The 25,856-nt window shown below is 44.0% G+C and overlaps 2 protein-coding genes across 4 annotated transcripts; both read right to left on the reverse strand.

The window, feature by feature from the left end:
- Positions 1–9,930: 9,930 nt before the first annotated feature.
- Positions 9,931–12,936, reverse strand: LOC115746537 (molybdenum cofactor sulfurase-like). 3 transcript variants are annotated; one of them, XM_048276744.1, is made up of 3 exons: positions 11,367–12,936; positions 10,437–11,225; positions 9,931–10,054 (listed from the first exon to the last, which is right to left on the reverse strand). In XM_048276744.1, the coding sequence occupies exons 1-3, from the start codon at positions 12,360–12,362 to the stop codon at positions 10,004–10,006; spliced, it is 1,836 nt and encodes a 611-aa protein (XP_048132701.1). In that variant the 5' UTR covers positions 12,363–12,936; the 3' UTR covers positions 9,931–10,003. The 3 variants fall into 3 exon arrangements, with proteins under 3 accessions (XP_048132701.1, XP_048132700.1, XP_030538199.1); XM_048276743.1 differs by having other exon boundaries at positions 10,437–12,933; XM_030682339.2 differs by lacking the exon at positions 9,931–10,054 and having other exon boundaries at positions 10,327–12,925.
- A 7,930-nt stretch (positions 12,937–20,866) lies between these two features.
- Positions 20,867–25,391, reverse strand: LOC115746557 (protein HOTHEAD-like). The gene is made up of 6 exons (XM_030682368.2): positions 25,032–25,391; positions 23,372–23,720; positions 22,884–23,185; positions 22,317–22,705; positions 21,432–21,997; positions 20,867–21,191 (listed from the first exon to the last, which is right to left on the reverse strand). Exons 1-6 carry the CDS (start codon positions 25,111–25,113, stop codon positions 21,140–21,142), a joined length of 1,740 nt encoding a protein of 579 aa, XP_030538228.1. The 5' UTR covers positions 25,114–25,391; the 3' UTR covers positions 20,867–21,139.
- Positions 25,392–25,856: the final 465 nt, after the last annotated feature.

Genomic DNA, 25,856 nt, shown 5'->3' on the forward strand with positions numbered 1-25,856 from the left:
TTCAAACTTCTTAAAAATTGTAAAATATACATAAATACATGTTAGCGTCGACTATGCCACATAGGATGACCAGCATCTACATTAGCGATTTCCGACTAAAATTTATCGGATTGACTGAATTTGCATAAATGCAAAAAGTTTATCACTAAATTAGTTTAAATTGAAAGGTTTGGAACCGAATTGGTACTAATGCAATAAGTCTATGACTTTTTTTTTTATACTTTATCCCAAATTGGTAAGATGGCTAGGCTCTTAATCTTTCTTAAAGCCTAATTCACGAAAAAACGATTCGTTGCGTATCATTCAACCCCACATGGTTGTCTATTGATTAATAACCGAACAACAAAGATTTGAATTCCTCTTTATTTAGTAGATAACATGGAGATATTTGCTAAAGTACGATATTCGGCAAATCTCTATCAATATGCTAAAGCACGATGTTCTTTTTTAGTGTTCATAAGTAAGAAGGATGTTTTTTGGGTCACTTTTGACTTTTCGGTTTTGCGTGAATTGATTGCTTTAAGAATTAGACATCCAACCTTGTAAGTTTCCATTGACCCTCCTCTACAAGCAATGTACGATGATGCCCAAATTCGAAGATATGATAAATTGCAAGCCCGCCACATATCGTGACCACAACTAGACCTTCGCTTTTGTCACACAGCAGAAAAAATTGAGACAAGTACAAAAAAAAGTCCTTATATTTTTGCACTTTTATCAATTCAATCTTAAGTCTTAAGTTTTGTAAGTTTACCAATTCAATCATAAACATTTTCACCTTTTACCAATTTCATACTATTGACCGGAAACCGCTGACGTGGACACTAGCCATCCTACGTGATATCGCCGACGCCGATATGGATATTTTTTTAAAATAAATTTTAAATATTTTTTCATATATATTTTTTTTTCCTTTTTTCTGTTTCTCTTTTCCTTTTTTTTTCCCTTCTCCGTCCCCCGGCCTCAACCTCCGCTAGCCTCGGGCGAGGGCCGAGGCCTCGTTGCCTAGGTGAGGGCGACCCATGCTCGGGGAGGGCCCTCGCCCGAGGCCGGTGGAGGTTGAGGCCAAGGGACGGAGTAGGAAAAAAAAAGAAAAAAGGAAAAGGAAAAGAGAAAAAATAAACAAAAAATAAGTAAAAATATTCGAAAATATTGAAATATTTATTTTAAAAATATCCACGTCGGCACGAGTGATACCACGTAAGATGACCAACGTTCACGTCGGCGATTTTCTGCTAATAAGACTGAATTGGCAAAAGATGAAAATGTTTATGACTGAATCAGCAACTTAAAAAATTTATGACTAAATTGACAAAAGTATAAAAATTTTGCGACTTTTTTTGACAATTTTCCCACAAAAAAATTGACCTAGTGTTCCAAAATTATCAAATCACATGGTATTCTAACAATATTACAAGTATAGCAAATAAAGGATTTCAAGTATAGCCTATTTTATTACATACTAAATCTCACTTAAGCAAAAATTCATTTAGTATAAAAATACTTATGTATTTTTTTTAGCATATGTGTCGTAAAAAAAGTTGAAACATGCTAATAAGCTATACTTTAAATATACACGTTATTTGCAAATATGTTATGGCCGATGAAAGCATAACTCATTGTATTCGAGTAGTTTCATTCATTTTATTTAGAGTAATTTCATTCATTAACTAACATAACACAATTTATTAAAGTTGTTTCTTTTAACTATGAGGGAAAAAAAAACAACACGAGTTATTTTAATAACACAAAAATTAGCATTTTATCTAAAAGCTAAAGTATAATATTTAAACTAAAAACAAGATTAAATTAAGACTTATTAAAAACATAGAGCATTTTTATTTTACTCAGTTTTATTTTCTACTTTATGAATACACTAATTTCAAATATAGCTTCCATCATTATAGGTTTAAAATCACTTCTTCTTTTTTCCCATTCCTCTTCTGTGTCCCGTAAAAACACGACATTAAACATGCTTGCGCAAAGCGATGGCTAAGCAGCAATTTTAGAGAACCTCGAATTTGAGACCACAACCGCTAGCTTTTATGTCAACGAACGTTATGCATACGGGACCGAATTATTCATACATACCTCGAGAGATTGATTAAACCAAGATTGGCCCCGCCAACTATTCTAAAAGTTTGGTTTACTATTTAATTATCCTATTATCACGGCCCAAGAGTTTGTTCAACCGAAGTGGGCCGTGACATGATGCGCGAGTTAGTCCACGAGCTGAACAGAATGATGTTGGGCGGCCCGGGCCGACCCAACGGCCCAAATCGACTTAACCCGCTCGAGCATGGCCCAAGCGAGCCGGGTAGGCGAACGGACGCGACTCTTGAGCTGGGGCGTCCAGATTCATTCGCGAGCCGGGCGTGCACGAGTCGCGAGTCATACAATCATGAGGCGGGCATCGTGCGGAGCGAGTCAGACACGAGCGCTCATGATGCACGCATCGAGCAGAGTGAGTCGGACTCGAGCGGACAAGTAGAACAAGACAAACTTGGGTAGACCATGAGTCACCCGCGAGCCGTGCCTTTGTATGTATAAATAGGGGCTCGCCCCTCACTTGTAAATCACCCGAGAATCAATACAACTCAGTATTCCCCCCACTCTCTCTCGGTTGTGTGATCCTTGTGCGAGTGTATTCAAATTGTGTTCGGTTCGGTTCGGATTACCCGACCCTCGAGCGAGTGTGAGTGTGTGTGTTGGCCGACTTGGGATCTATTCCTAAGGCCGCACGGATCGTGGGAACGCTAGATAAATTCTCGGTCCGTGACAAGTGGTATCGGAGCGGAGTTCGATCCCTGTTCGGTTCGTTCTCAAGTGGAAGTTCGTCCCTCGGAAGCAATGGCGAAAGGTGGCGACAAGGTGGTTGATGCGGTGACCGACTGTGATGTCCGGACCGACGATGAGCGTGCTGGACGGTTCGCCGATCAGCCCCATGAACAGCAAATGGTTACCGGGTCCAAGAAGGATCGTGGGAGTTCACGGGATCCGTTGCGCGATGTGGAAATCCGAGTGGGCAAGGTGGAGTTGTTTGCTGCGGAGTCGCAAGACTCGGTCGTGGAGCCGACCAATGACCTGAAGGAGCTCGTGGCTGGGAAGGAAGAGCTGCTCGCCTTGGTGCGGGAGCTTCGGGCCAGCACGGGCGCTCTCCGGGGGCAAGTCGGGGGTGCTCTCAACGACTCGGAGGATCTCTTGAAGAAGAACGAGTCCTTGGAGGCCGTGGTGGCGGCTGTTCGTGCGGAGCTTACGAAGCTGCAAGCCGAGTCGACCGAGCTACGTGCTGAGTCGACCGAGCTTAAAGCCAAGGTGGCTGCTCTCGAAGGCGGGCGTGTGGACGGGATTGCTCCCACACCGCCAAGGGTGGACGTCCCTCAACCCAAAGAGTTCAAGGGATCAAGGACGGCTAAAGATGTGGATAACTTCCTTTGGTACTTGAATCAATATTTCGAGGCCAATGGGATTCGCGACGAAGGTGTGCAAGTGAACACCGCTGCGATGTACACGGGCGAAAATGCGCTGCTATGGTGGCGTACCGGGATCAACGATAGGGCTGCTGGACCTGTCCATACATGGGATGCCTTCACCGGGGAGTTTCGGAAACAGTTCTTCCCCGCCTATGCGGAGGAAGAGGCCCGAGGCGAGCTGCGACGCCCGGAGCAAAGGGGAACGGTTCGAGAATACGTGAGGAAGTTTTCAGAGCTGAAGCTTCAAATCCCCTCGATGAACGACACGGAGGCCTACTACCGGTTCACCGGTGGCCTTAAACCGTGGGCAAAGAATGAGCTGAAACGGCGTAACGCGAAGGATCTAGCTTCGGCGTTGGCGGTGGCCGAGTCACTCGAAGAGTTCAAAGCCTCGAAAAAGAAGGACGTTTGACCCGGTGGCGGCAAAGGAACTAGTGGGGGAGATCGCAACAAGCATCCCCGCCACACCGGTGGGAAACACCCGACGACTCACCCTCGGAATGATGCGGGACCAAGCTATGGCGGACAAAAGGTAGGGGCGCCTATATCTTACAAGTGCTATTTTTGCCGGGGTCCCCACAAAGTTCGAGACTATCCCAAGGCTCAAAAGATCTCGGCTGCCATAAAGGCCGATGAAGAGGAAAAGGAAACCGCGAAGGTGGGAGCGTTGAGGATCATCAACGCCATCCAGTCAAAAAAGGCGAACAAGTCCAAGGGGATGATGTTCACGGACGTGACGATTGCGGGTACCACGATGAGCGCCCTTGTCGACACCGGTGCCTCCGATCTCTTCATATCGGAGGAGGCCGCGAAGAAACTCGGGTTGCAAGTCGAGAAACGAAACGGGTGGGTGAAGACGGTCAACTCGGAGAGAGTCCCTACTCTCGGCTCGGTTCGAGATGTGGAGATTGCTGTGGGACAGTGGAAGGGCAAAGAAACCATCGATGTAGTTCCTCTTGATGACTACGACTTCATCATCGGGCTAGGATTCATAGATCGGGTGAACGGCTTGGTCATCCCCTCCATGAGCTGCCTATGCATCCCGGATCCCGGAGCTCGGTGCGTGGTTCCGTTGGATCGTGAGCCGGGACGGAATCGGAAGATAATCTAGGCCATGCAACTCTCCCGAGGAACTCGGAAAGGGAAAGAGATATATGTGGCCGTCTTGAAGGTCGATGACCCAGGGATTGTTGGGGTTGAGACCCCAACGGAGGTAGTGCTAGTCCTTGAGGCGTTCAAAGACGTGATGCCTCCCGAGTTGCCCCGGAAGCTGCCGCCAAAGAGAGAGGTGGACCATCGGATTGAGTTGGTCCCGGATGCTCGACCACCGGCCATGGCGCCATATCGCATGGCACCCCCGGAGCTGGAAGAGATGAGGAAGCAGCTCAAGGATCTCCTTGAGGCTGGATACATACGGCCCTCGAAGGCCCCGTATGGTGCCCCGGTTTTATTCCGGAAGAAACATGACGGCTCCTTGCGGATGTGCATTGATTACCGAGCTCCGAACAAGCTCACGATCAAAAACAAGTACCCAATACCGCTCATTGCGGATCCGTTCGACCAGCTCGGGAGCGCGCGGTGGTTCACGAAGCTAGATCTGCGATCGGGGTATTACCAAGTTCGGATTGCCGAAGGTGACGAGCAAAAGACGGCCTGCGTGACTCGGTACGGCTCTTATGAGTTTACGGTGATGCCTTTCGGACTAACCAACGCTCCAGCGACGTTACGCACCTTAATGAACAAGGTACTACAACCATTCCTTGATCGGTTTGTTGTTGTATATTTAGATGATATTGTTGTGTATAGTCGTATGCTAGAGGAACATGTTGAGCATCTAGAACAGGTGTTCCGAGTCCTGCGGGACAACGAGCTATATGTAAAGAAGGAAAAGTGTGCGTTTGCAAAGCCGGAGGTGCCATTCCTCGGCCATATTGTCGAAGGTGGTCGAGTACGTATGGACCCGACAAAGATTCGAGCTATCACGGAGTGGGAACCGCCGACAAAACCGACGGAACCGAGGTCGTTTCTCGGACTGGCGAACTATTACCGACGGTTTGTTCGGGATTACTCGGAGATTACGGCCCCTCTCACGGATATGCTCAAAAAGGGTAGAACTTGGAAGTGGTCGGGGCAAAGCCAAGAGGCCTTCGATCGCTTGAAGAGACTCGTGACAGAGGAGCCGGTCTTAGTGTTGCCCGATTTTGACAAACCCTATGAGGTGGAGTCTGATGCCTCGGACTTTGCCATAGGGGGCGTCTTGATGCGGAATGGACATCCAGTGGCCTTTGAGTCACGGAAATTGAATGAGACGGAGCGGCGGTACACCGTTCAAGAGAAAGAAATGACCGCCGTAGTCCATTGTCTTCGTACGTGGAGACACTATCTTACGGGATCCTGGTTTGTCGTGCGGACAGACAACATTGCCACGAGCTATTTCCGGACCCGGAAAAAGCTCGGCCCGAAGCAAGCTAGGTGGCGGGATTTCTTGGCGGAGTTCGACTTCGTGCTGGAGTACAAGCCTGGGAAGACCAACTCGATTGCGGATGCCTTGAGCCGAAAAGGCGAGCTGGCCATGATGAGTCGGCACGAGTGCCCATTGGTCGAAAGGATCAAAGAGGGGTTGCAGCACGACCCATCGACGAAAATGCTCCTCGACTATGTTCGGGAGGGCAAAACTCGGACGTTCTGGAGTGAGGACGGCCTCCTCTACACAAAGGGGAGGAGACTCTATGTGCCATCCTTCGGGAGGCTGCGAAGGGAAATCTTGCGAGAGTGCCACGATTCGAAGTGGGCGGGCCATCCCGGTATCCACCGCACCATGGCGCTTGTTGAAGATCAATATTTCCGGCCCCATTTGCGTGACGATGTGGAAGCATATGTCAAGACTTGCCTCGTATGTCGGCAAGACAAGCTTGAGCAGAAGTCTCCCGCAGGGCTCCTTGAGCCGCTGCAAATCCCGGAGAGGCCATGGGAAAGTGTTTCGATGGACTTCATCGTCGGACTACCCAAGTCCGAAGGGTGTCGAACCTTGATGGTCGTTGTGGATCGGTTTTCCAAGTATGCAACGTTCGTACCGGCCACGGACGATTGCCCAGCTGAGGAGGCAACCAAGCTATTCTTGAAGCATATTGTCAAACACTGGGGTGTGCCACGGTCGATCATAAGCGATCGGGACCCTCGGTTCACGGGACGTTTTTGGACGGAGCTCTTCAAGCTGCTTGGTTCCGAGCTGAATTTCTCTACCGATCTTCACCCGCAGACCGACGGCCAAACCGAACGGGTGAATGCGCTCCTCGAAGTCTACTTGCGGCATTATGTGAGCGCGACTCAACGAGATTGGGCCAAGTTCATCGATGTTGCTCGGTTCTCGCACAACTTGCAACGAAGCGAGTCAACGGGGAGGAGTCCCTTCGAGATCGTGACGGGGCAACAGCCGCTTACTCCAAATGCGGTTGCGACGGGCTATCGGGGGAGTAGTCCGGCGGCACTTCGATGCGCGGTGGAATGGCAAGAAGAGGCCGACCTAGCTCGGACATGCCTTCACAAGGCGTCCAAGCGAATGAAGAAATGGGCCGACAAGAAGCGTCGGCATGTGGAGTTCCAGATTGGGGACCAAGTCCTTTGCAAGCTACCCGTTCGATACAAGGGGGTGCATAAGGCGCTGCTGCGTCGATACGAAGGGCCGTTTCGGGTGGTGCGGCGGATTGGAAGAGCAGCGTACAAGCTGGAACTTCTCGCCAAACCGAAAATCCATCCGGTATTCCATGTGAGTATGCTCAAGCCCTTTCACGTGGACGAAGAAGAGCCGGAACGGGGGGAATCAAAACGGGCGCCCTTGGGAGCGAAGACGGCTTACGATCAAGACGTCGAATGCATTTTAGCGGATCGAGTCATTAGGAAACGCTATCGGGCACCCAAGCGGGAATATTTGATTCGGTGGCGAGGTCTACGAGAGAGCGAGAATAGCTGGGAACCGGAGGAGGCCTTGTGGCGATTCAGGAGACACATTGAGACCTTCCAAGCGGAGAAAGGTGACAAGGACGTCGCCCATTTAAGTGGGGGAGAATATCACGGCCCAAGAGTTTGTTCAACCGAGTTGGGCCGTGACATGATGCGCGAGTTAGTCCACGAGCTGAACGGAATGATGTTGGGTGGCCCGGGCCGACCCAACGGCCCAAATCGACTTAACCCGCTCGAGCATGGCCCAAGCGAGCTGGGTAGGCGAACAGACGCGACTCTTGAGCTGGGGCGTCCGGATTCATTCGCGAGCCGGGCGTGCACGAGTCGCGAGTCATACAATCATGAGGCGGGCATCGTGCGCAGCGAGTCGGATTCGAGCGCTCATGATGCACGCATCGAGCAGAGTGAGTCGGACTCGAGCGGACAAGTAGAACAAGACAAACTTGGGTAGACCATGAGTCACCCGCGAGCTGTGCCTTTGTATGTATAAATAGGGGCTCGCCCCTCACTTGTAAATCACCCGAGAATCAATAAAACTCAGTATTCCCTCCACTCTCTCTCGGTTGTGTGATCCTTGTGCGAGTGTATTCAAATTGTGTTCGGTTCGGTTCGGATTACCCGACCCTCGAGCGAGTGTGAGTGTGTGTGTTGGCCGACTTGGGATCTATTCCTAAGGCCGCACGGATCGTGGGAACGCTAGATAAATTCTCGGTCCGTGACACTATCATCTCCCTCATCTTAGTTTGGTCTATTCACTTAGTACTCGGCATAGAAATATTTAATATGAGAGACAAATGCAGCCATGTAAGATTTCAATTTGGATCCCTTACTACGATACCATGTGAGTTTTTGTGGGACCACTATTTAACTATTCTAAAAAGGAAAAATTATCAAAAAAGTCCTAAATTTATTTCAATGGTGCCAAATCAGTCATAAACCATTTTTTGTGCCAATTCGGTCTTAAACCTATACATTTATGCCAATTCGGTTCAATTTTTTGGCCAACGCTGAAGTGGCATTCTTGACGTTGACGTGACAAAGTTTTGATAATATTTTTTTTTTATTTTTTTTTATTTTTTTATTTCTGTGAATTTCTTTTCTTTCTCATTTTTCTCATCCCCCCGGGATGGCTGGAGCTTGCCATCCATTGCGCGAGGGCCACAAAGCCCTTGCCGGCGGCTAACTAGGGCTTGGTTGCCCTCATCTGCTGCAGGTGAGGATATGCCCGCCTTCATCACGGCCCTAGCGAGGCCGGGCTTGCCTACGGCCATCGCTTGCAAGACAATCAAAAGTGTGAAAAGAATAGATCTAACCATTGGGAGTGCGATGGTCTCACGAACTACGACCGTGGGCGAGCCTAGCTTCGCCAAGGCCACGGCGAAGGCTGGCATGGCCTCGCCTCTTGCGGGGAAGTCATCTTCGCTAAGACCGGCGATGCCCTAGCGAGGCTAGCCTCACCCGGCCTAGGCGAAGGCCACCAAGTCCTAACCAGTAGCCAATGAGGGCTTCGTGGGCCTCGCCCGGTGGCCGGCGATCTCCAACGACAACTCGCTGTCCACGGGGGAGGAAAAGGAAAAAATGAGAAAGAAAAGAAAAAAATGAATAAACAATATTATTAAAATTTTACCACGTTAACGCTAGCTTGCCAAATGGACTAAAATGGCATAAATGCAAAAGGTTTAGGAATGAATTGGCACAAAAAAAAATTTAGGACCAAATTGGCACAATTACAATATATTTAGGACTTTTTTGATAATTTTCCATTCTAAAAGTTTAAGTTGTTAGATGAATGTGTGGTTTACTATTTAATTATTCTATCGTTTCGAACATTTCATATTTTCTTGAGAGAAATGAATTCCTTGTTTGGTTGCTTCTCGCTTCCTCCTCACACACTAGATTGTATCTACTATCTAGGGCCAGTGGAAAATAATTGAAATTTCGCGTCTTGATTCTTCGTCACTCAAATTTGGAATAATGGCACGTTCTTTTTGGTTTTTTTTTGTTTCTTTTGGCAAATAAGGTAACCTCCGATGGACCCGAACTTGTATGGGCTTGGACGCCCTTTAAATTTGACGATCAGCCCACCACCACAAAAAAAAAAAAAAATTAAGGCTCAAAGTGCTAAGCTTCATCTGGAACTGTAAATGAGACTCTCAGCTCATTGCAATCTGCCATAAGAATTTGAATCGATTGTGTGTCGCGCGATTCCTTTCAATCAATGTGTGAAAACAACCCAAAGCGGTGTAATCCGAACACCCCTTCCCACGGCATCGTAGGGATTATTAAAGTAGTCACGGAGATTCGAAATTCCGAGCGGGCAAAAATGCCAGTAAAATTGACTAAATTTTTCAGACGATCTGTCGATGCTCGTTTCGTTGGGGGCCTTGCATAGCATGTTAGTTCACCAGCAAAATTAAAATGACCATGTTAACTGATGCGGAAGGTTATGACGAAAAGGGAAAGGATAACTCTTCAATCCGCCGCTAGCGTAGCAAAATTTTCACGCTCAGAATTAGATGATCGACAATGTGCGACTGGAGATGATAATACAACCATGTCCATTTTACATGTCAAGCATCCAATGGTGAATTCGTTGGTCGGTTCTTACATTGCCAGTGGACCTAATAGATTGAATAATAAAATAACAGAAGTAATGCAGCATGTTGGTGGATTGAGTTGAGACATGGCTGCCCACAAAACATATGCTGGGGAGTGTGCAAAAGCCCGATACCTTTTGCCTGGGGAGATCATCGAGAGGGAGTCCAAGTTCGAGCCTGTCAATATATTCAGTTGGACTCGCCTTCATTCAAAAGCTTAAGCCAATGAATTATGGATCGACCAGGATGTATTAACTGCTTTACACCACACCAATTCTCTGATGTGCGATTTCTGTAAAACAACTCATATGTACAGGAGGAAGGATGAATCAAAGAATGGAAGAATGAAGAACAAAAAATGTTTCCAAGATTTGGGGAACATCCGAACGGAACTCTGATTTCATACTTCGACCGTCTCTTGGTTCAGGGCCGTGTATCTCCACCTCTCTTTCTCGACAAAATCCGCGTCCAGGAACCTCGAAATGAATGCCCACAGCCTATACACATCCTCGAAATTGGTCAAGAAACCAAGTGAAACCGTGACAACCGATAGACCGCGGCGGTCGTCCCTCTTCCTTCTCGATTCCGTCCCTTTCGCCACACTTGTTCTGGTCTCCAACGTCCTCTCCCACTCTTTATACTTGTCCGAGAACCATATGTGTTGCAGAAATCCACAGGTGAGGGAAATATTGTTTCTATCGGCAAGTTTTTGCACGAGCACGGGATCGATCTTCTCCCCTTTCCAGTCGAACACATTGAACGCAACCGTTGGTCCTCTTTCGAATTTGACCTTTGGCCCGTAGATCATGACCAGGGGAAGTAGTACAGTGGCTGAATCCGGATGTTTCAGGCTCAGCAACGCATTCACAAGCCAGTTGATCAGGCACCTTGCTCTGCAATTTATACTTACTATGCCCAATCTATCTGCATGATCAAGGCCTCGAAACTCAATCTCCAAGCTCCCATCAAAGCTGGTCTCAGTAATTCTCGATCTGGCAGAATTAAAGGGTGTCTCTACTTCTTCAATCTCAGAAGATGACACTGCCTCTGGTGTTACATTGTCCACCACAGATGAATGCAACTCAGGCGATCCGTAATACATTTCTTTAGGCGCCATTCCGGATATAATGTCATTTTTTTGCAACTGAAATAATCCCGAACTTGATCTCTGACTGATGCCTTCTTGGGCAGATTCCTGAAAATGACAAAAAGATGTCGTGGCAGGGGTTAGACTCACAATCCCTATACTTCTAGTTGCATCTGAATCCTGTAGGATTGAAGCACTCGATTTCTTGACAAACAAACAAGCGAAACCAGACGGATTGTCCCCGAAAACCTTGTAGAACGAGCAAATGAGGAAGTCGGGCTTGAAGAGAGAGAGACCTAAAGTGTCCATGTCCTTAGGTCTCAATGCAGATGCATCGAGCAGAACACGCCAACCTTCTTCCTGTGCCATTCTCATCCATGAGTATGAATATGGAGCCCCAGTGATCCTTGATTGAAGCGGGAAAACGAACAGCCCTCTTCTTCTCCGGTTCCTCTTACTACCAATTATCATCTTCCTTAATTTTTCTGACCGGATTCTCATTCTCGGATACAAGAATTCGGCCGATCTGGTGTGTGCCCCCCTCTTCCTCGCACTCTCTAGCATCAATTCTACTGCCTCATTTTCATGGTCATACACTGTCAGGAGATCGGCATTAGAATGGAAGGAATATGACTCTGCAAGAAGCTTAAAAGCAGATGACTGGTTAGCGGTGAAAAACATGGCATAATCAGTTTCTGAAACGTTCATGAAGGCCATGATTCTTTCCCTGATTCTGGATTCGATTTCAGACTCTTGGACGCCATGAAGTATCTGTGAGCCCAAGTTCACTGACTTGTACGAAATCTCGAGGAAGGGCGATTCCAGCGAGGATGAATGCGATGGCGGAGGATGAGAGGATGAAGAGGCTATTGAAGTCGCAGGAAGATGGTCGATCTTCTGCAAATACGAGAAGAGGCCATGACCTGTGTAGTCGAGGCAAACATGGTTAGCCGCAGAGAGATGATGATATTCATTGGCTCGGAACTCATCCGCCTTTTCCGTCTGCTCGTATTGGGGAAATGCATTTGTGAACAAGGAAAACGATTCGTGCAATGAAGGGAGGGACTCGTGGTTAGTGAATTGCGAGTTTGGGTGGAGAGAGGAGGAGGTGGCAATAAGGAAGTCGTGCCGGAATGCGGCGGCTCCAGTCACGGATTTCTCGGCCGGTGCTCCTGGAAGGCCGGCAAAGGGAGAGCAACCATGAAAGCAGGCTTCTGAGGCCTCCCTGATGCAAGGTGAGCTCATATTGCTCTGTGCTGTTCCTTCCACATTAATTAATCAACTTTGGATTCTTCTCATTCCCCCTTCTCGTTCTATCTTATCTGCTTGCTGTGATCAATTCAATTTGTCCTCAAATGTCAAGTTCAAGGGCCACTCCCTTATTGGACAGGCTGTCCTTAGCGTGTTATCTAATGAACGAGTCAAGGTCAACATGCCCATAAGGCAAAACTTCAACGCAGTAGCCTTTCAAGGTGCTTCTAGTTCTCGTCCCACTTGGCAATCTTTCTGCCCCATGCTCTGCAAATTTTTATGGTGCACCCATGGCCGATTACCTCGGCCCTTGATTCAACTGGGTTCACATGGGACTTGCACTATCCGGAGCTTGTGGTGCACAGATAGCTCCGGCACCCGGGCGCACCCAATACTTGCTCGCTCTACTTCCCCCAAGTTCCTGATGGCTGATCTTGAGTTTTCTGCCGATTTTGAGTCGAATTAGTTGACTTTCTAATGTGGGCATCTTTTAAACACCCCAACAAGATGAGCGCTTTGGATGCTATGCATCTAACATCGGTGGGGGACTAGATGGTCAATCACAATCACTCAGCCTCATATAATTTAATGTCGTGAATGGACCACGCAATAATTGCAACCTAAGTGAAACGACGAACGCATACCTCAACGTCCAATGCACTGTCAAGCAGCCTCCTTTTTCGCCTCGTTGCCGGAGACGTTGTCCTGTATTTCCAACATGACAGCCAAAGCGCCCCAGGCCCGCCAGACCGAGAAATGAGGCGGCCGGGCCTGGTGGAATTTCGTCGAAGAGTTGGTGGACGGAACAGAACAAAATGAAAAAAGACGAGAGTACTTTTGAGTTGAAAATGATAACTCAATCATGGTGGAGGGACCGAGCTACGGTTCCTTAGGTCTGTCCTAACTAAAGTATTGATGAGCAAAAGGGACCTGACTGACCCGGACCGGGCAAATTGGTCTGGTTCTTGAGAGGGCAGTTCGGTCCCCGGTTCCAATAAATAGGACCAATGACCGTGCAATCCGATCCTTGGTTCCAGGTAGATGGGACCGGTCCGGACCGCCCGGACCGGACTACCCATAATATATAATTAATTATATATAGATATATACAATTAAAAAAATGAAGCTTTCATATATTTTCAATGTTTATTTCTCGAGTCACTTTCCATTGTTAGATTGCACATTCTTGACAAGGTAACTCCAAAACGTTCAACATATATGGCATGTCCTTTGCCTCTCAACAATAATAGGAATTGTGAAAAAATTGAGTGGCAGTTCAGTTGGAACCATGAAAGCATGTCCAAGTTGGATGCTAGTGAAACCACTTTACAAAAATGGTTTAATTTCTCTTTGAAACTCGAATAGCCCCTCAATGTTATGAATATAGTCTATCCTATTTATTATGGTCTTTTCCAGTGCATTGTATAGTGAGTGTACAATGGCGTGTTCTTTCCAAAAAGAAATGATTCAATCGGTTCATTTAATATAATAGTAGCAATTTCTTACTGTTCATGCGTTTCGATTAGTCCCGTATTTTGTTTCTGTACCTTGCTTGAATGTGGAATGCGTTTAGTGAACAACATCACTATACAAGGGTTTTTCGATTATGTCCTTTATATATCTCTATTGTATTAGCGATTAGGCCAATGCCATTGTTAAGCCTATCATTACGTGAAGACACGACTTCATTAAGAAAGCGAGCAAACTAGATCGGCATGGTTTTTTTATTCAACCGGATTATAGATTATAAATTAACATGCAATCGAAGCATATTGTATTTCAAGAGTTAAATTTCTATAAGCAGGTGGTTTTAGTGTCCCCATTAGGCCGGGACCAGGACTTGACCGGATCGCCGGTCCCAATCCTATCCTTGGTCCCAAAAATTTGGGGACTGGGACTACCGGCCCTGTTCCTGGTTCCATACCGAGACGGAACGGCCCCGGACCATGCACATCCCTAAGTATTTGTGTAGCACTATGCTTTATATAGAAAAAATAAACTTAGATTACGATGTTTCTGCAGAGAATCTGTCCCTCGGAAATGTTCATAAAGGATTTAGGAAACATGTTAAGTCCCACGCTTAAGTTTTATCTTAAATAATCATTGGCGAGCGTGTAAGAATATGATAAATTTTGTTCTTTCAAGGAATAGCCTAATACCCCGAAAAAAAACATTTCGATTTTAGCTCTTATATTAATTCTACCATTTGTCTCATAAGAAACTTTCAAGTTTAGATCTAGTCTCAATTCTATCCTAAACTTTTTTATGTCTTATGAAAAACTCACAACTTTAATTATTATCTCAATTTTACCCTTAAATTTTACAGTCTCATAAAAAAAACTACAAATTTTTACTTGAGTCACATATCGGCCTCCATTAATCATCCGTTCAAAATTTCTCATTAACAACCGAGAAATGGAAAACTCCAAAGCACAAACTATTCGAGCGCTCTAGCGCGAGCTCTCCAACCGTGAGAGATGGAACATTTCCAAGCACGAGATATTAAATATCGAGAACAAAATCACTAAGGGCAATTTTGTGAGAAGGTTAATGGAGGCAGTTTAGGATTAAAGTAAAAGTTGATAATTTTTTATGAAATAAAATAATTAGAGTAAAATTTAAATTGCACTTAAAGCTAGGATTTTTTATGACATGAAAAAAAGTTTAGTGTATAATTAGTAATGGACCTAAAGTTGAGGATTTTTTATGAGATAAAAATAGTTTACTGTAAAATTGGGATTGAACCTAAAGTTTGATATTTTTTTATAGGACAAAAGAAAGTTTGGGGAAGCATTGAGACTGAACCTAAAATTGAAGATTTTTTCTTAGACAAAAGTAGAAATGGAACAAGAGTTAAAGTTAGAGGTTTTTTAGAGTACTAGGCGTTTGAAGAATGGGTGAAAATGAAATATAGAATTTCTATATGGAATCTCCTCCATTATAGCATGTTTTGAACTACAGTGATCTCACAATCAATACCTCTGTCCCTCTCGCTCTCCCTCTCTCTCAATTTATAAAAATCCTGATATTTATTCTCTAGAATGTTTCATAGACAATAAGTGCTACTCTATGAACTCTATGCTACTATGTAAAAAGTAAACATAATTTTCTACTTTTAAGTTCCATTTGTTTTGCAAGAAATAAATTATGTGGAAAATAATTTTAAAAAAATGACACTTCTATCGCTTATAATAATTAGCTAATGAAAATAGTTTCATTATTGATAACAATTTATATCTAAACATTTTCATGAACGATAAATATATTTTTCGTTCATTCATTCTTATAATCGATAGAAGCCGTCATTTCTTAGAAAATGATTTTCAAATAATCAATTTTTCGCAAAATAAACAGAACTTTAAACAAGAGAATGTTTTCATTATCTAATGAAAGTTAGCAAATGGAAATGTTATTATTGTTGAATGTTTAAACAATTTCACAGACGGTGAATATACATTATTCATTCATTTATTATTGTAAATGATAGAAACGATCATTTTCAGGATAATATTTTCTAAATCATCAATTTTTCGCGAAATAAATAGAATTTTAAAGGAGAGAGAACTCCTCCAAATAAAATTGCTGCTCTAGCCTCTGGTTATCCTACTTGCACAAATTGTCAAATCAAACTAATGCGAGCTTTGCACGACTCTGGAATGTGATATTGACAATATTTTTCGAGATCAAAAGTTAAGTCCATGTTGAAAATTATTAATGGAAGAAGATAATTTTGTTTTCTTGTACAATTTTCTAAGGTAGAGTCCATGTCAACAAAACGTGGCCTTGTCACCCTCGAGCATTGTCAACGGCCACGTTAACTGGATTTTGGCCGGATATAGCACCAAAAGGGCTTTGATTTAGCCATTTCCGTGAGTAGAACGGCTTAATTATAAAAAATAAAAAAAAAGTCAAAGGATATGATTTTTGAAAAGCTCGAAAGCACGAAAGCGAAACGCAGAACTTTTCCTATACCAGAAGGCAAACCCTACTAGAGGTTTCTACTCAAATTTGGACGGAGATTCACGGTGATGGCACATGCTTGCCATCCATGTTATTACTTTCTCGTTATCCGTTTTTGTAATCTTTGCCAATACACAAAATTGTGATATTATGAACTAGAGATGAGTATGACCGGGTGGGTACGTTCCGGACTTAGACCCTGAAATTGTCTCTGTTATAATCGGTTCCAAATTTTTGGAACCTAAAAACTATGATGTTTGTCATGAAACTTGTTTTAAAACCTATCCTCTTTTTTAGTCCGATTTAAAAGTCTATTCGAGAACTTGTTTTTTTAGTTTATTTTTTGATTTAATTTTTTCAGCAAAATAATATGAATATCAATGAAATGATTCAAAGTAAAAGATGAATAGTAAAACTCACAATCCGCCAAAAGCAATAACCCCTAATATAATTAATAGAAATTGCAATTCACAAAAACTAGAGGAGGTGAGCGAGCCGGACTAGTTTTTCTTTTAAAAGTAGTTAAAAATCAATTCCAATATCAGTCCGGTCCCTAGGTTCTTAGAATCGAAAACCAACCCAGTTCCAACCGGTTCCCAAAATTCAAAACCTGTTCCCAAACCGATTTGAACGGAACCGGTTCCCGAACCTATTTTTCGGGTGGTTTGATCCGAGCTCCAAGAAAACCTAGTCCAGTTGCACACCCTTATATATGAACGAACATAAGCTTCGTGTTAGTGATAAGTGTCCTTTTGAGCAATCGTTAATCATAATTCACAAAATAGGGAAAATTATCTAGACAATTCTAGGCTACCGATTCAGTTATAAACTTTCTAATTTGACCATTATTTTTGCCACTTAATTTTATCAATTTAGTTCTAAACATTTTAATGATTCTCAGTACAACCGTCTGGACCAATTTTGGCCACGAAATACTTACGTGGATACCCAATCAGCGTCAGCCATCTTACATGTGGCCATTAGTAGCCAGTGTCGATGATTTTTGCAATTTTTAAAAATTTTCCGAATGTTCTTTTTCTTTTTCCTTTGCTTTGCTTTTTTTTTTTTCTTTTCTTTTGAGCAATGGCTATCGCAATTCGCAAAACCCATATTCTACATTCTACAGCATATATCAAGTTGGTGTATGGTCCCCTTTGCACGTAAATATGGAAAATTCATCTAGACATTTACGTTATTCTTCCCTATTTATGACCAGGTCAATATCATTGACTACCTTTGCATTGCCCCCATCCAAAAGTCACATTAATTGGGTACCTACTCTCTAGTCTCTAGTCTTCAAGTCTTCACGAGCATTAAATCACATTACCAAACAACATTGCACGGTTTCTTTCCTCAATCTTTATCCATGCGAAAAAAGGGCAATACATCGATCCATGCCCAAATCAAAACGATGATTATGATCAAAAACATTTCGTACCAATAGTCGGTTCAGTGGTTAAACGCTCACTTCGAATGCGGAAATCTCTTATGTTGAATCACAATGTTTCTTGTTCGGAGTAATCATTAGGGCTCATGCCTACTCGAGCGAAAATTCGAAACCCCGTGTTATTCGAAAAGGAACAAGAGAAAATATTGCATTGCTCGTGTTTGATTGATCGTCTCAAAGGGAAGGGCCATGTGAAAATAAGTTTCAACTTTGCAGTCTTTGCTTCTATACAAGATGCGGTTAAAGATAAGTAATTAGCTCATGGCATTACATGATTTTGATATAGGAAGATACTAACTTAGTTCATTAAGTTACGCAATAAACTCTGGTTGGACTCTTTAAGTACCACCCTTTTATCTAGAGATTGGTTAGTTCCATCGAAAAATAAATTATTTGAAAAATATTTTATTCATAATGATTATTCGTATTGCTTATAAAAATGAATAAAAGTGACTACTATATAGCGAAAAATTAGAAGTGGCATTGGATTCATTTCATAGTTGTAGAGTCCTTTCTCTAGGAGGTCAACATCAAAACAGCTAACTTTTTTTTTTTCCAACGCCGTGACTTATAGTTGCCAACTGAAAAAAATACAAAAAAAAAAAAAGCTCCAAATCTATTGCACTGTATCAATTCAGTCATAAAATTTTCAATTATATTAATTGAGTCCTAAACCTTTTGACAATTTGTCAATGTAGTCCATCCGACTAGTTCTGGCCGGAAATCGGCGACATGGATGTCGACCGTTTGCGTGCACGACCAGCACCAATGCAAATAAAATTTACAATTTGTTATTTTTTCTAAATTTTTAAATAGAATATTTTTTTTTTTGTTTTTTTTTCTCTCCGAGCTGGCAAGAAAAGAGAAAAAAAAGTAATAGAAATTTTAAAAAAATTCAAATATTTATCCACGTTAGCGTCGCCATATCACGTAGGACGGTCATCGTCCATGTCAATGATTTCCGGTCAAAATTGGCCGGATAGACTACATTCGTAAATTGGCAAAAGATTGATGACTCAATTGGTACAATCGAAAAGTTTAAGACTGAATTAACATAAATGTAAAAAGTTTAGAATTTTTCTTTTTTTGGGTACTTCCTCCTTTGCCAAACTTGCATCAATTATTTATCTGGGGAAACGCTTCCGTTGGTGCAGTCTGCACAGTCCAATTCTCTGAATTAGTAGACCAGACCCAAAAAAAAAAAAAAGGACTAGATTATTTTTTTTACCACAAATTAAGCCCCCATTAAGTCGCACATCTCAGAAAGATTCAACATCCACGAGCCAAATCCACGGAACTTCCCGACTAATCTTCTTTATATGTCGAGTCAAAAATGTCCATTGCTAAGTTGGCGACAATGCAGGCACCATACATCGATGTCATTCCACAAAGCTAGAGGAACTAGTCCTTAAGCTGCTTCGTCCGAGACCTTGTCCGGACCTCGTGATCCTTCAGACGTAAAATATTTAGAAAGTATTTCCCATCATCAGAGAAGAAAAATATATGATGGTAACTAGGGAGGGTGATGGTGGAGAAGATAGACCCCCATGTCATTTTTGGATATAATAGAGTCATGCTCCTGAGGTGCATATTTAGATCTTTGGCTCCTACGTGATTGACCTATACTTCACATAGTATCTTTCAACCGACTTGTCGACCACGTACCCTTGGTTGAAAAACACTTTTAAATGAAAATGATAAAATTTTAGAGAAAAAAAAAACAAGAAACCTAGCGTGCTAACGTGTATGGTCACTAATGCATCGAGGATGAAAAGGTGTGGCTGAATGGACGATGTCCCGTCAGTATTTCACGCATTATTAGTTTATTTATGCCATAATGACGGATAAATTAATAAAGAATTGTTTGTTTATGCCAGGCAGAGACATAAACTACGACATATATGCACATGTTATACCCCCAATTCAGAAACTCACCATATACAAAAAACGAAAATCTTGAAGACCCTTCAAAGTTCAAATCGTATTAAGCAGAAGCAGTCATAGGACAACTCTCCTTTGGCAAGTCGTCGAGATGATTGGGAAGGCCTTCACTTCTCCATCATCATCGTCATCATCGATGCATGTTGCCACCGAAGAGCTGCCCTAAAACTGATTTGCTTAGTGGGTATTTACCTTCATTCGAAAGCTTCGACTTTGACTTCTTCTTCTGCTTCTTCTCCTCTTTAGCCCTTCTCTTGGTTTGTAATGAAAGGACATTTGAAGATGTATTTATAGGGGTCTCTTTTGTCTGGAGGTTTGATTGAGAGGGTTTGAGTTCAGATGGCATATGCCATGGATATCCAAATAGCCGAGTGCCTGCTTTCTACGCATTCCCATGCAGGCCGGCTTTCTTTCTTTTTGTCTGAAAATGCTTCTCATTGGAAAGATATTCTACGTGCCATGATCTAGACCTCTCTCTTCCCTTCACTCCACGTGAGAAAAGTAAAGAGACTATGCCGAAACAAATTGGCGAAATCTTACTCAAAGTTGAATTCGATCCTTAAACTTTAGTTCAGATCAAAATTCGAACCTCGTACTCTTTGATTTGGACCAATCTTGTGTTTTTAGCTTATGTAGCAATCCAACTCGCTCTAGGGAACTCACGCCGGCTGACGTGGAAGTACCAATTTGATCGAAATTACAGTTCAAGAACCAAACTGAAAATAGGCTACGAATTACAAGATCAATCTTAACTTTACCCCAAAATTTTTTAAAAAAAATCGAAGAAATAACTACAATGTAGTCGAATCTTACCCATAATTACATATTTCAGTTTAGTGTTACCAAATAGCACACATTGTCCACACAATTCCCTTGATATAGAAAACGTGCATTCTATGGTAGAAAGGTTTCTCTCTCTCTCTCTCTCTCTCTCTCTCTCTCTCTCTCTCCCAATAAGAATTATAAACCATGCATGATGGTGGTTAATTTGTGTGTGTCTACGCAGCAATCCAAAATCCGACCACGTTATTCGTTAATGTGGCGCCCACCGACCTTGTATTATCATGTCGTTATATCGGTTGATGCTATGCCGCGTCGCAACCCCTCGAATATTCCCCTCGTTCGCGCGACATTTCAAAGACAATGAAAGGGAGAAAGGGCAAAAAAAAAAAAAAAAAACAAAGCTAGGGCAAGATAATGGCACCATTTTTTTTGCATGTGGAATTTCGGCAGCGACATCCGGGACATGGAAGCATATCCAACATCATATTCTCTCCAAAAGGGTACGGACAAGAATAAGAATTTGGTAAACAGTATACGAAAAAAAAAATATTCTGCCCACCAGTTTGAAAGCTGGTGCCTAGTGCGGCTTCATGCTTCTTTTATAATCAGAACGCTTCGATTATGATTTGGTAATGATTTGCTAAGACTCTTCACTTGTGAGCCTCTCGCTCAATATCTTGACCCCCATGTACCTGCACCAAACCATGAAAAATTAACTCCTTTGGAAAACCGAATTTTTTAACCTAGATTTCGAGAATTTCTCCATCCTCATACGTGGCAAAAATGGTTATTTTCACGACCAGGACTTATCGAACGGACACGCGGGGGCTTGTCCTAATGCCGTCCGTCCATGCGCGCGCCGTCTCGACTCGTCGTCGCTCGTGAAAGTTACGTTGTAAATCGAAATGCTTGACGGATGATTAAGTTATTACCTTCCGAGCATCATGACCGTGGCTTGAGGATTGGTGCCGGGAGAGTGATTGAAGGTGGAGCCGTCGATGACCCTAAGCGCGTCCACGCCCAGGACTCTGTACTCGCTGTCGACGACCATCCCGACTTGGCACCCTCCGTGATAGTGCCAAATGGTCATGACCGAGTCCCTGCAAAACTGCTCCACCGACGTCGTCGTGTTCCGGTGCCTCGGCAGTAGGTTCACCGGCGAGCTCACCGTCAGGTTCAGCAGCGACTCGAACGACATGGCGTCGTACTTGAAGTTGGCGAAGGCCTTGGAGTCGACGACCCTCTCGATGGTCGAGATCCCCTCGACGCATCTCCGCAGGTCCTCGGGCTCCTGGAAGTAGTTGAAAGTGACGGAGGGGTTGTCGTTCGGGTCGCGACTCCGGAGCTCCAAGTGGCCCGTGGACACGGGCCCCATTATTTTCTCGAGGATGAATCCGCCTTGGAATGCCGCCTTGTCGAGGCCATTCATGTCCTCTATGGCTTTCGCTAGGGCTTCTGGAGTTCTCTGTTTTGGCGGCACCGTCGCGAGCTGGCCAATCTACGATAATATACCACAGCAATGTCCTTCGATTGTCAAATAACTCCACGTTATAGAAATTATCTTGTGAGTTTAGAGTAATTAGACTAGGAAAATGCATGAGATTCACGTTAAAGAAAATGATTGATCTTTAATTGATTATGTACATCATTTATAACTTATGCAAGTGTCCACGAAACATCGTTCGCAATCCTAGACCGCATTGCCCTATCTAAATGAACCCGGTCCAACCTAGGTGCCATCAAGAGCGGCCCAACGCCCTAGCCTATCAAAACAATACAAGCGATCAAGTACGTATATGCATATATGAAATCTTTACCTTGGGAGAGAACATGCCATAGTCCTTGGTTGGGGAACCACCGCCGAAGTTCTCACCGCTGGCGGCCTCGATGAAGCTCCCGAAGTGGGTGATCCCGACTACCTGGATCAGTGACACCTCCACCGGGATTGGAGAGGGGACGAAGACCGCGTTCATCGGGTTGTCGGACATGCCTTGCCCGACCATGGGCTGGTCCACGACCAACGAGATGTTGTGGGCCTGGAGGTGGGCTTTCGGGCCCAGCCCGCTCAGCATCAGGAGCTGCGGACTTCCGAGTGCTCCGGCCGAGACGATGATCTCGTTCTTGGGCCCTTGGCTGAGGTAGGCCCTGTGCTTGGCCCCTGTCGAGTCCCTGAAGACCACTCCATGGGCCACGGGCCTCGGCGTTCCTGTTTAGTGAGCAGTTCGAGGAAATAGGTTGTGCCCCTTTTGTAAGAACTAGCAATTATTGTGGCCCATAAATGAAAAATGGTGATTCCAATCACCTTTAAACAGCTTCAACATCTCTAATCTCAATCATAAAATTCCTCCTTCACTAATGTTTTTCCAGTGACAAAGAACACGTACCTTTCCTCTTGAAAAGGATCTTATGCACGGAAGCGTAGAGGAGGACGGTGACGCCTTTAGGATTGGCGTACTCCAGCAAGTCGGCGGCGGTGTGCCGACGGCCTAATTGGTCGAATATGGTGCCACCCACCTTAGTCCCGGAAATGTGGTCATAGGTAAAGCCATTGTTGGGAACCACGCCGATTTCTAGCAGCCCGTCCCTCACCGCCGACTGCCATTGCTGTATCTTGGGCTCGAAAGCCACCAGCCTCTCCACCCATGCGTACGACTCATTCACCAGTTTCCTATTCCACCCGACATCCCTATCGCCGACGAAAATGTCAATGATAATTTCTCAATGCACCGGCTATTCTCGTGATCTATCTAATAAATAATTTGAAAACCGAATATTTTTTTTTTATTAAACATGTTTTACAAGCGGGGCACTAGACCCTAAAAACAAAAATAAGTGAAAGGCAAATGCATAAGAGTTACACTTCACCACCTACCTCACATATTCAGGAGCGGCGCGTGAGTAGAACCCGGCGTTCAGGCAACTTGCACCACCCAGCACTCGTGCACGTGCGTTGATGACACCGTCCTCGGAGATGAAACGCTGCGATGGAGAGGACAGGGAGAGGTCCGAGAGCGGCGCTCCGAAGGCTTCCAAGTCGGTGATGTTCGGGTTCCCGTAGGGCGAGCCGCCTCTCTCCAGGAGCAACACGGAGGCGTTTTGAGAAAGGGTCGCCGCTAACGGGCAGCCGGCGGTGCCGCCGCCGATGACGATGTAGTCATAGTACGAGACTAGCGGCGCCAATGTGGCGTTGCGCATGAAGCTATAGGTCCGAGTCGGGATGGCTGGAGAGAGAGACAGAGAGAAAAAAAAATTTGGTGTGGAAATTATGAAGTAAAATCCACATTTTTTTTTACCAATGAAAGCATGCATGGTCGTCATATATATATATATATATATATATATATATATGTGTGTGTGTGTGTGTGTGTGTGTGTGTGTGTGTGTGTGTGTTTGTTTTGAGGTAGAACACGAAGAGATGAGAAATCGTTGGCGCATCTATCATTGCAATCCACATCAAGTCCATGACAACCACAGCTTTGCTTTTGGCCCGGTCAACAACCGTGTCAAGAAATTTCTCAGGCAAAAACTGATGATGAGGGCCGAGGATGATTAATGCAAGACAATGAAAAAACGAACGGAAAGGAAAGTTGCATGTGCCTTCTTTAAGGGAAGAACATTACACGTCCACCTTCAGCTAAACCCTCTCATAATTACAATTAACTCCATCCTCTAACCTAACATGTTATACCTTAAAATGAGAGGAAATCACTCATTTTTTTTCTGACCCAACTGCTATGTAGGTCTCCCTCATATCGTAATCGGGTTGCTAATCTTTCCTCCTCCCTAATAATCATGCACATGGCCCGCGCATAAACTCGTGGTTTTTCGATATTATTCGCGCCGAAAGGGAGTAACTTTCGTTTTCACTTTGTAAATTTGGAGACAGCATAGAGACGGTATTAGCAGAAGGAAACAAAATGGGGAAATTCTCAAAAAAAAAAAAGTCATAAGCCTTCTGCATTTTTGCCAATTCAATTCTAAAGATTTTAAATTTGTCGAGTCGGTCCTAAATATTTTTCAACTTTTCTCAATTCAGTCATGTTGGTGCCAAGAGTAATTACGAGTCAGTTCTGCAGTGCATTGGAGAAATGAAGCAGAAAAGAAAGAGGAGAATGTGATAAACTATTGCAACCACTGCTTCCCTTAAATGACTCCATCTGAGCTGCAACAAGTAGGTAGAACCACTCCCAACTTTAACTTCGTCTGCTTGCTACTCTACAATGCCAGAGATCGTATTTCTTCGAGCCTGTTTATACGGTATCCATATTCGATATCGAGGCTGAATTTAACCTATCCATCCATCCGCTTCACGCGAGTATTATAGACGTGCTTTCTTTTCCCGGTATCTAAGTTACCTCTACTAGCTGCAAACCTAGGATTGCACGATGACATTGTGTACGTATTTATACGCTCGAACATGGTCTAGGATTGTCCCAGGAAATTAGTATTATGGTCTTAACCGAACACTGACTGAGTCGCTTGTGAGGTGAAGCAAGAACAAGAGCGAAAACAGGTGTAAAACAGAGGCGTACCTTCATCCGAAGAACAAGATCCGTGAAGGAGGAGAGTTGCTGCAAATGCAGCTCCAAGGAACCTCCAGAACCCAAGAACCATGATCGATTTCCCGACGAATTTCCCCAACACAGCCTTGTGGTGTTTTTTTTCCCCAGAAAACAAGATGGATGACAGACGTCTTTTAAAGGGTGTTGCCGCCGGCCTTCTCTCTCTGGAGAACCTCTCGAGCCAAACAAGCTTGTGGTGATTCCGGCGAAGAAGGGAAGCCAACCGACCTCGAAGGCGACGAGGGAGCCTGGGATCGAGAGAGGAAATGCAGAAGACGTGATGGGAGGAAGAAGGAGCAAGGTCGCAAGATGATAAAGTGAACTACTTCTCAAGTGCACTCATATAAATGAAGCTAAAGTTAGATAGGAGATGAATATTCGGGGTGGGGTCTCCATTAAAATTCATTTTGCTGACTTGGATAGGACACTGCATGGTACTCTAGCATGTGCATTCAAATTGCGGTTGAAAGAGAAAGAAAATGAAATTGGTAAAAAATGAATAAGAGGTAAAAAACAAGCAGTTAATATCCATAGAACCTGCAGTTGATGAAATCCCCCCCTTTTTTTTTACTAGATTTTGTGTAAACGTTGGTTGTTCATTAATGAAAGAAAAGGAAAAATACCAAAAAAGTCATAAACATATTATGTTGGTATCAATTCAGTCTTCAACATTTCAAGTGGATCAATTCAATCCGGAATATTTTTCACATAGTACCAATTAAGTTCCTTCGACTAATTTATGTTAAAAATTATTGTGGTAGACGCCAACCATCTTACGTGATATGAGTGGTGCCA

Source organism: Rhodamnia argentea, chromosome 3 (genome assembly GCF_020921035.1).
Source record: "Rhodamnia argentea isolate NSW1041297 chromosome 3, ASM2092103v1, whole genome shotgun sequence".
Classification (NCBI taxonomy): domain Eukaryota; kingdom Viridiplantae; phylum Streptophyta; class Magnoliopsida; order Myrtales; family Myrtaceae; genus Rhodamnia; species Rhodamnia argentea.